This window comes from Sebastes umbrosus, chromosome 6 (assembly GCF_015220745.1).
Source record: "Sebastes umbrosus isolate fSebUmb1 chromosome 6, fSebUmb1.pri, whole genome shotgun sequence".
Classification (NCBI taxonomy): Eukaryota; Metazoa; Chordata; class Actinopteri; order Perciformes; family Sebastidae; genus Sebastes; species Sebastes umbrosus.
The window spans coordinates 28896596-28907369 of record NC_051274.1 but is presented as its reverse complement, the minus strand read 5'-3'; the positions used below and the strand labels follow the sequence as shown (position 1 = coordinate 28907369).

Sequence of the window (10774 nt, the reverse complement as noted above, 5' to 3'; positions counted from 1 at the left end):
GTGTGTGTGTGTGTTGCCTCGTATTACAACTACAGTTATCTCTCAACCTGTCCTCCTTCCTTCCTGCTCTTGTTCTTCTATCTTTGTCTTTGTTTCCTCCAGTCCCTCATGTTGTATTAAACCACCTGAGCAGCCAATCAGGTATCAGGATTTCAACCAGAATCTTAACTCCCCAACACACACACCTCCTCGCCTGTCTCCATTTCCATCGTTGTTTCTTTGCTCTCTTGTTACTCCTTCGCCTTGTCTGTCTTAGTGTGTGAGTGTGTGTGTGAGTGTGTGTGTGTGTGTGTGTGTGTGTGTGTGTGTGTGTGTGTGTGTGTGTCTGCATGCAGTTGATCAGCTGATCACATTGATTGATTTTTTATTTCCTCTGCAGTGAAAGTTACCAGCAGGCTGTTGCTGCATGCCAACACAATAATAGCTCCGTTCACACTGCAGACACATTTATATCTGACGGTGTTGAACTGCTCATGTCTTCTGTAGGATCAAACTCACATCCCATAATAACATGAACTGAACGCTATGAGAAGAGGAACAATAACAGAAGATATCAGAACAAAAACACCTTTTTACCACTATGGCAATCTAACATGCCCCTAATGTCTACTTCACACTACACCATTTTTTCTTGTGGATTTGAAGAGAGCATAGATGACGGCTTCGGTTCCCCGTCAGGATAAGTACCTCATACAACCCCACTGAGAAACACCCGAACTATCCCTTTAGAATCACACTGAACAGAAAATGTGGAATATTTGGAGCTTCAGTGTGAACGGAGCCTCATCAGATTTGAATCCAGCTGCTTAGTCACAGTGTGGACGATTCAAATCAGCACTTGCTGGTTGGACAGTGAATGATCTGCTGTCATACAACCAGCCCCCCTACACCCCCACATATGAACCAGCTCCACGTTGATGGATTCTGTTACTAACACATGTCTCTGTCGCCCCCCCCAGTGCCCACAGCTGGTATGACCCGGCTGGTTCGCTCCAGGACTCACTCGGCCTCCAGCGTCGGCTCCACGGACGGCGTACGGAGCCGCAGTACCACCAACACACTGCCAGAGGGCGCTAGCTCCACCACCTCCGGACTCACGGCAGAACGCACCATCGAAATGACTGCGTAGGACTGTTCCTGCTGTTTTCTCTCTCTTTACTCTTCTTCTTCTTCTTTTTCTTCCTCAGATGCTGTTTGCACCTGGAACTTTCCTCTGTGTAGAACGAACAGTTCTACATTGTAGTTGTTCTTCCCAAAGAAAAAGGTCACATCTAACATCATATAAAGTAGAGAAACACCCTTAAATATCTTTAGATTTGACCGCTGTCATAAACGGTCTGGTGTCGGCCATGTTGGCTCTATTACCCCTTGTTTTTTAGGATGCTGATGTCCGTTCGTACTTTCATTCCCTCCTCCCTGGAGCCATGCGGTCTGTCGTGGTGACGCTGTAGATGTAACTGTACACAGAGTTCAGCTGGTTCATATTTACATACAGTTGTGTTGTATTTCTTCAGACTGGATCATTGTTTCTCTTTAGTTTGGTCCTGATCCCCTTCTTTTTATTAATATTATAATCATTGTTTTATTATGACGTTATGTTGTTGATGGTGGTGGTGTTGCTATGAAGCTCGTCTCTGAAACAATTAACTCTTTTCATACCCATGAAATTGCAGCAACTTTAAGGGAATATTTCATCAAATAATGTGGGTGTACTTGGCCCAAAAATAGTTTTAATATTGGTTATGCCGCTGCTACGGAAACCAAGAGAGGAAAGTGAGAAAAAAAATTAGATTGATCAATTTTCTTAGTCTGATCTAAATAGTTTTCTCTCCTGTGTTTATGACTTAAGGTGACAGGTGAAAAAAGGTTTTGCCAGGATAATTTTTCTGTTTGTTGTTTTGCCACCTGACGACAAAAAACGTTATTTTCACCTGTTCTTAAGTCATAAAGGAGAAAAAACTATTTAGATCAGTCTTAGAAAATCATGATCAAATTATATATATATTTTTTTCTCACTTGTCTCTCAGGGCTTCCGTACACTCCTACCCTGGAATGTCTGACAAAAGTTAAAATAATGAGTAAACAGGAATTTGATGGAAGACCTGATGTAACAACAGCAAAAAATATCTATAAAAACTCAAATATCAAACTACACAAATGTAAAACAATCTGACAATTAGTGTAACCAAACTTCAAAACAGTGAAGCGATCATTCTGTTTTGAATGAGAAACTTTCTACTCTGCTATCGTTCTTTCAAACAGCTCAAATATCTCTTCACCAGCAACCTTTTCCTTCAGATACAACTTGAGGAAAGGGCGACTGCTGCTCGTAGATTATTTCTGTGAACGTGCAGATTTTTGTCTGGTATTCCAGGCTTCAGAGGGTACGCACTTTAAGGAGAACTGTTGCTTTATCCTCTAACCTCTTCCTCCGATGGGGATCCTGAAAGCGACCCGTCACCTTGTGTGTTCCTTCTCTGTTACTGTACATGATTTAGTTTCAGTCGAGCTGTGACTGAAGCCACCCCACTCTCTGTTCATTAGGCCCGTCAACAGCATGCTCGTTGTGGAGTTTTGGCATGAAAACTGTACAGTGGTATCAGTCTAGTGAGTAACTGAGATGTTGTTCAGCTGTGAACCTGCCTCTCTACTCAGAGACGGGAAGAAAACACCTCCACATCAAAATAATACACAAGTTTAAAACTTGAACTTCTTCCACATTTTGTTGTTTTTGCAGTTTTTTTTATCTCTGGACTGAAAGATTCCAGCAGGGTTGTCGATTGTTATTATACAGACTGATGAGTCTGACTGTAAGCACTTGTTTGGCTTCAGTGACATTGATTTGATGAATTGCACTTTAACTGTCACTGTGTGTTGGAGAAGACGATGACAGACGGTCAGTCAGAGCTGACATCTGGCGGACATGTTGCTCGTCCTGCTGAGGTGGTTACCATAGTTTCAGGCAGTGATACTAAAGTTGTCATGCCCCCTGCTGGAGGACTGAATAACAGAGCAGGAAATAAATCATGGTATTTGTTAGCAGACTTATATATATATATATATATATATATTACGGAGCCGGGGGAGGGGGGTAATATTCAGAGAAAAAAATTCCGTGAGCAAAGTGGTAAACTCACAAATTTACAAGAAAAATAACTCAAATCAGTAGGTGGTTTTCTTCGGAATAGGCCCAATTCAGATAATATTCAAGTTTTTTCTCGTAAATTTGAGATTTTTTTTCTCGTAAATTTACCACTTAAATCTTAAATCTTTCCTCGCAACTTGGATTTCATAATCTCTTTGACATTAGACTTTGAGAATAGATCATAATCTAAAGTTTTTTTCTCATAAATTTCTAATTTTAGTCTTGAAAATTCTGAGTTTTTCTTGGAATATTACCCGTCTCTTCGTAATTTATTTTTACTTTTTACCTACTTTTGGGATTTCTGAAGCAATCAAAGGTTTCCTGACAACCCCCTGGGAAAAAAAAACTTAAAACGTGTTCATGCTGTAAACTTAACGAGGGGTTTTCTGAACGGTCGACCCACAAACTAACTCTGGTTCACACAAAGTCAAATATTTATTCTATATATACATATATACACTAACTGTAACTCTGCCGTCTGTTACTGTTCTTAATATTTATTACAACTATTACTTTTGAGATTTGTACTGAAGCATTGGTAGCTGTTACTGAGTTTGTTGTTCCATGACTTTTAATGTAAACAAGGTTTGTAATGAAATAAAGCTCGTTAATCCAAAACGGTAGTTTGACCTGAATATTCTGCAGAGGTGGAGGAAGTATTCAGATCATTTACTTTAGTAAAAGTAGCAATACTATCAAGTACAAATACTCGATTATCTCAGAAATGATAAGAATGAAAGAGTGTCAATGTGAGGCAAGCCAATGTGGAGGACGGAACCTGCCAAAATAAAAAATAAAGGAATAAATAAATAAATGACTCAATAAATTAATAAATATGTCATTAAATTTAGCAAAATAAATATTTAAAGAAATGTAGCCAATAATTAATTGATAATTTGTGACAAATTGATATTTGTTTTAATTTGCTTCTTTATTTATCTTTGTTTTAATTCTGTTATTTACTCCTGTTTAATTTTCCCTTTTATTAATTTTTTTGATTTTTTTTGTATGCATTTATATTTTATTTTAAAAAGTATTTATTTATGCATATTTTTACCTTATTTCTCCATACTTATTTATTTCTGTATTCTTTTCTTTACACATTTCTTTATGCATTTCTGCCTCATTATGTAATTGGTGGGGCTGTCACTCAACGTTTGTCATCATGGGGTCGGAGTGCAGATAAAAGATCGACTACATGCTAGTCAGCTAGCTGCACTCCAGTCTTCATTTCGGGCTTCGTACAGCAGGTCGTCGGTCTGCTGCTGCTCACCCCCACCGCTGCCTTGTACTGGTACAGGTGTGCGGATCAACCATCTGAAGCTGAACTGTTTTGCCATTAAACCATTAAACTCCTCCCTGAGGTTTAGCTCTTTCAGAGTAGGAACCTCGAGGCTGATGCCACCGTAAACACGGATTTTTTTTTTTTTATTAATTTAAAAATTTATAAAAATATATACATAAATAAATATAAGGAGAAATTAAACAGAAAAGTAAATAAAAAAGGCAATTAAAAAAGAAATATCAATTTATGTCACATTTTATCAATCTATTAATGGCTACATTTATTTTTAATATGTTTGCTACATTTAAAGACTCATTTATCGAGTCATTTATTTATTTTTGATTTTGGCAGGTTCCGTCCTCCATACGTTGACAGTCAGTAGTGGGTGAAATTAAGCAGTCCTTTTATACTTATGGGTAAAAACCAACATGAAACATGTCAACACTAATTAATGAAAAGATGATTTATTGTCTCTAGTTTTTTTTACATTATTTTGCTTCCACAGGCGAACACAAAATGTCTGCGGTGACGTCAGGTTGAAACAAGTGCAACAGATGAACCCAGATGAACACTGATGAGCCGATCACCTGATCAAAAACATCATCAGGTGTGAGATGCTGTCCAGAGTTAACTTAACTATAATGTGCAGCTCCTTCAGCATGAAACACAGAAGAGACCGGCGCTGTGAGGAGGCAGCAGCAGGTTTAGAAAGACGGTGGTGGTGGTCGAGCCGTTTTGTTGAGTTCAGCTGGCAGCAGGGGGCGCCGTCTTGCTGCAGAGTCGACCCAGCAGACCTGCCATCTGCAGCAGCGAGTTCACACCTTCAGACACCCTCATGTGAGTGTAACCGATCTCCTGCAGACAGAACCAGACAAAGATTACCACGAAATCAGTTAAGAAGTTCAGTTTGTGAGTAAAGTGACACATTCTGTTTGTTTTTGATCACGGTCAGGTGTTACTAATGTGCTGGGAAAGTAGAAAAACTGAGACTTGTTTGCCTGGAAGATTATCTCCAGCAGGTTAATGGAACAGATCATGTTCGGAGCTGGAGTTAAGATATTGTTAGCCTAGCTTAGCACAAGAGCTGCGGGGCGGAGCTCTGCCTCACCTTGATGAACTCCAGTTTGAGGTACTCTGCCATCTGGTACGCCTTGCAGACCCTGAACATGTTCCCGATGATGTCCTCCGGAGAGTAGCCCAGCGCCCATAGCTGCTCCATCACCTTGTAGGCCTTGTCGATGTCCCCGTCCACACAGTGTCCCAGCATGCCTTTCACCAGCAGCGGGTGAGGCTCGTCGCACACTTTGAAGACGTTCTCACTGTTGATGCAGCCGAAGCCGGCGTTGGTGGATTGCAGGTTGTTCAACGCCTGGAAACGAAGGGACAGGAAGTCAGCAAAACGACCACGCGCCTTTGAGCCGAGCACCGGACTCTAAAGCCTCACCTGTCTCATGTCTCCCTGGGCGGTGAAGATGATGGCCTCCAGCCCGTCGTCAGACACCGACAGCTGCTCCTTCTCCACCACCTCCTGCAGCCGGGACAGGATCTGTTCGTCGGTCAGTTTGGAGTAACGGAGCACCGCGCAGCGAGACTGGATCGGCTCGATGATCTTATCGGAGGCGTTGCAGGCGAGAGCGAAGCGCGTTGTTTTTGAGTAGATCTCCATGATCCTCCTCAACGCCTGTTGAGCTCCGTCTGTCATGCTGGGAGGAGGATAAAGGAGACATCAAACCGCCATCAGAGCAGATCGTTACGATGTATCATCTTTAGTGTCCCAGGTCATTTCAGCCTTAGACTCATGTCATATCAGGAGCACAGCCAATAGGAACGCTCTCTCTCTGAAATGACCTGTGATTAGCCAAAGTCTTCTGTCAGAGGTTAGATTTTCTAAAGCCTGAAAACAGAGCCATGAGGAGGTGCAGAAGTCTAGTTTTCTCTCAGAACACTTGAATTACGATATGATGCCAAAAACATTCTGCCTCCTGCTGGTTTAATTCATTTTCATCTTTGTCATTGAAAAAACAAAAATATACCAAAACATTGCCTATTTATACAGCACTAAAATCAGGATAAATGAAGTAATTTGCAAAAAAAAAAGGAGCAAATCATTATCACTGCAGGGGAAATTCCTTCACTGCGACAGCCCTCATCTCACCTGTCGGCTTCGTCCAGAATGATGATCTTGTGTCGTCCTTTGGGCAGCGTGACTTTCTGCTGAGCAAACATCTTGATCTTGTTCCTCACCACTTCAATTCCCCTTCAGACACAAACAGCAACAGTCACCTAACACCTAACATTAATTAAAGCCAGTATGTGTTGGTTTCATTCTTGACCTTGGAAATAATCTGAGCCTCCACTTACTGGCATCAAATGTCACCATTTTTATTTCCAGTAGGAGTCTCACCTTTCGTTTGAAGCGTTGAGCTCCAGCACGGCGTCCTTCATGGAGGCTCCCAGCAATTGTCGGGCCAAACATAGGATACTGGTGGTCTTTCCTGTGCCTGGAGGACCTGGATCACAACAGTCAAGATAGGATTAGTTCTCTCTCTTTAAAGCTACTTGGAATACATTGTTAACTTGTAAATGACATTATGGTGCATATTAATGTAGGAATATACATTTGATTTTTAATAGAAGTCATTTGATTTGTTGACCAAAATGTGACAATGTTTATATAAAAAAAAACAATGAAATATTAATGACAAAAAAAACATTTTTTTTTCATTTTTCAAAAATTTAAAAAAAAATGTTTTTATTTCGAACATGTAGAATACAAAAAATATATATATAATAATATAAAAAATAATCAACTAATAAATGATGATGCATTATTATAGGTTAAGCTACCAAGAAGTATATAAAGTAGTTACCAGCTGCATAATGCATCAATAATTATAATCCAGTAATAATATATCATTCTGCATAATGAGCACTTTTACTTTTTGTACTTTAAAGGCTAATACTTCAGTACTTTTACTTGAGTATGATTTTGAAGGCTTTTACTTATAACAGTATTTCTACACTGTGGTATTATTACTTTTACTTAAGTCAAAGATCTGAGTATTTCTTCCACCTCAGTCCCAGAGCATCTAACTCACTTTAATCTGCAGCCTGACTGGAGAAGAAATAACTACAAAGATAGATAGATAGATAGATAATAACTTTATTGATCCAGAGGGAAATTCAAGTTTCCAGCATCACAGTTCCATAGTGCAAAACATGTTAGTAAAAAGGCAGTAAAAAAGTTAGTAGTGCAAAGTACAAACTACAAAAAAAATATACCAGATATAAAAATACAAGAAAACTGTTAAAACTAAATATTAAAAAAGTGAATATAGTGCAGAAGAGACTGTATATAGTTTGGGGTAACTCCAGTAGCTTAGTCTATGAAGGTGCACTGTATGCATTATTATCTGTCCTGCAGACCGTCCTCCTTTGTTTGGTTTTTAATAGAAGTCTTTTGATTTGTTGACCAAAATGTGACAATGTTTCTATAAAAATCAATAAAGTATTACTGACAACAAAACACAAAATAATCAACTAATAAATGATGATGCATTATTCTAGGTTAAGCTACCAAGCAGTGTATAAAGTAGTTAAAATAAGCTCTTCCTTTACCAGCTGCATAGTGCATCAATAATTAGTGTGTATATACTGTATATATATATATTATTCTGCATAATGAGTACTTTTACTTTTTGTACTTTAAAGGCTAATACTTCTGTACTTTTACTTGAGTAAACCTTGCATCATGCAGTGACTAACTTTAATCTGCAGCCTGTCTGGAGAAGAAATAACTAGATAACATAATGTATAATACCTATAGAGTACATTAATGTTCAGTCCTGACTGACCTGCGATGATGATGTTGGGGACGTTTCCCTCTCTGGAGAAAACCTCCAGCCGGCTCACCGTCTCCCCGTTCCCCACGATCTCCTTCAGCCTCAGCGGACGGTACTTCTCCACCCAGGGCAGCTCGTAGGAGCCGCCGGAGCTCTTAGCCGAAGCCTCTCCGGCTCCTGAGTCCGCCTGCTGCCCGCTCTCTGTGGGTTTCTGCTCCGTCTCCACGTCCATCATGACTTCTCTCTGTTGTTGCTGGTCTGACCTGACAACCCGCGCGGAACTTTTCCCTCCCTGACAACCACGTAACAGTAAACTGACGCCTCATTGGCCGAGCGTTTATTGGTGACGGAGCTGATTGGCCGAGAAGAACTCGCTGAAATCTCGCGATATTTACAACCACAACAGAAATAAAAAGACACAAAATATTCTAAATGTATTAGTATTTCAATAAATGTAATGCCAATAAAATCAAAGAATATTTTATTATTTACTTAAGAATTATTTTAACAAAATGTAATATCCACAAATCTAAAAATAAATAATTTAATCAAGCAATACATGAAAACTATGTTCTCTAAAAACGTTTTATTATTATAAGATAAGATATTGCAAAAAACAAGATGCATCAGCTAACACAGTAAAAAAAGAGCTAAACAAATAGTAACAAAATATGAACCATTTAAATAGAAGGAAGTATAAAAATAGGAGCAGTATATACAGTATTGACAATAAATAGACTATTAACAAAATTGCACAAGTGGGAAATGATATTGCACAGTGAGAATGAATGAATGAATGAATAATTTATTTTATTTATATTAATTTTATACTGTGAAATATATTACTGAATTTTTTATAATGAAAAATCTGAGCTCTCTAAAAACAAGAAGGCTATCAAGACAATGAATGTGTGCACATCCTTTAATGTATTTGTATCAATGAATAATGTCCTCTGGCTTTGTATATTCTCACCTGGCATAATTATTATTATTTTTTTAATTCTCATTTATTTTTATTTTATTGTGATTGTTTGAAAACTCCAATAGCCAACAACTATTAGATTATTTAGACATTTCAAATTTATTCCAATTGTTTAACAGGTTGTATAAAAAATTGTATAATTTTGTTTCAAATATTTTTATTAGGAAGCATGTGCATGTCAGTGATACAGACTTCTGTGGGGTGTGTATCATGCCTAATTTTTTCTATATATCAACAAAAACAGACAATACTAGGAACTAAGGGCAAACAAAAATGGAGACAAGCAAATACAAAGAACATAAGTAGTTAAAGGAAAACAAACAAAAAAACAAAACAAAAAATAAATAAATAAATTGTATAATGTTTATACTGTGAAATATATTTACTGAATTTTTGTAAAGAAAAATCTGAACATATTTATGTAATACCGTATTTAATAAATTTTAAATAAAAAAAAAAATATATATATAAAAGAAATTAAAATACAAATGGAAAAGTGCGCGGAGGCCGGAAGTCGTCACCATCCAAGTGTGAACCACTTCCTACTTCCGCAAACACAGCTCGGTGTAGCGTCCCCGTTTATCGGTTGTTCAGTGCGGAGGTTGGTTTCTGCCTTTCCGTCTCCTGGCCCCTATTTAATATTTACAACAGTTCCAGTACATTTATGAGTGATTGAATTGTCCTCTGACATAATTATTGTTTTTTGTAAAATTTTCATTTATTTTTATTTTATTTTATTGTGATTGTTTGAAAACTCAAATAGCCAGAAACTATTAGATTATTTAGACATTTCAAATTTATTCCAATTGTTTAACAGACCTCAATTTTTTTTTTTAATTCATCATTACCTTTCCTTACATTTTATATATTGTACAAATTTATATTTATTTATTTAAAATGATTTTTTAAATTATTATATTATTTGTTTACTGTGAAATATATTTACATAATTTTTTGTGATGAAAAATCTGAGCTCTCTAAAAACAAGAAGGCTATCAAGACAATGAATTTGTGCACCTCCTTCAATGTATTTGTATGAATAAATAATGTCATCTGGCTTTGTATATTGTCCCCTGGCATATTGTTTTTTGTTAAATTTTCTTTTTTAATTAATCTTTACCTTTCCTTACATTTTATATATTGTACAATTTGTATTTATTTATTTAAAATTATTATTTTTATTTTTATATAATTTTTATACTGTGAAATATATTTACTGAATTTTTTGTAATGAATAATCTGAGCTCTCTAAAAACAAGAAGGCTATCAAGACAATGAATTTGTGTACCTCCTTTAGTGTATTTGTATGAATGAATAATCATTTAACCAAGCAATACATTAAAACTATGTTCTCTAAAAACGTCTTATTTGATGAATAATGTATTGTATTTATATTACTTTTATAGTATGAAATATTTTACTGAAATTTTTGTAATGAAAAATCTAGACAAAGAATTTGTGCACCTCCTTGTCTTTTGTTAAATTTTCATTTATTTGTATTTTATTTTATTGTGATTTTT

At 37.0% G+C, this 10774-nt stretch overlaps 2 protein-coding genes across 5 annotated transcripts in view; one reads left to right on the top strand and one right to left on the bottom strand.

Annotated features, from left to right (window-relative positions):
- Positions 1 to 3763, top strand: part of LOC119489710 (protein NDRG3-like) — an 18810-nt gene extending 15047 nt beyond the window's left edge. For 3 of the 4 annotated variants that reach the window (XM_037772473.1, XM_037772474.1, XM_037772476.1), the window contains 2 exons: positions 103 to 141; positions 960 to 3763. In XM_037772473.1, coding sequence (XP_037628401.1) covers positions 103 to 141; positions 960 to 1129 — 209 coding nt within the window. In that variant the 3' untranslated portion in view covers positions 1130 to 3763. The remainder of the gene's footprint in view (positions 1 to 102; positions 142 to 959) is intronic. The other variant, XM_037772475.1, reaches the window with a different exon arrangement.
- A 1114-nt stretch (positions 3764 to 4877) lies between these two features.
- On the bottom strand, positions 4878 to 8586 carry rfc2 (replication factor C (activator 1) 2). The gene is made up of 6 exons (XM_037774083.1): positions 8285 to 8586; positions 6835 to 6940; positions 6586 to 6687; positions 5875 to 6133; positions 5539 to 5799; positions 4878 to 5285 (listed from the first exon to the last, which is right to left on the bottom strand). Exons 1-6 carry the CDS (start codon positions 8505 to 8507, stop codon positions 5175 to 5177), a joined length of 1062 nt encoding a protein of 353 aa, XP_037630011.1. The 5' UTR covers positions 8508 to 8586; the 3' UTR covers positions 4878 to 5174.
- Positions 8587 to 10774: the final 2188 nt, after the last annotated feature.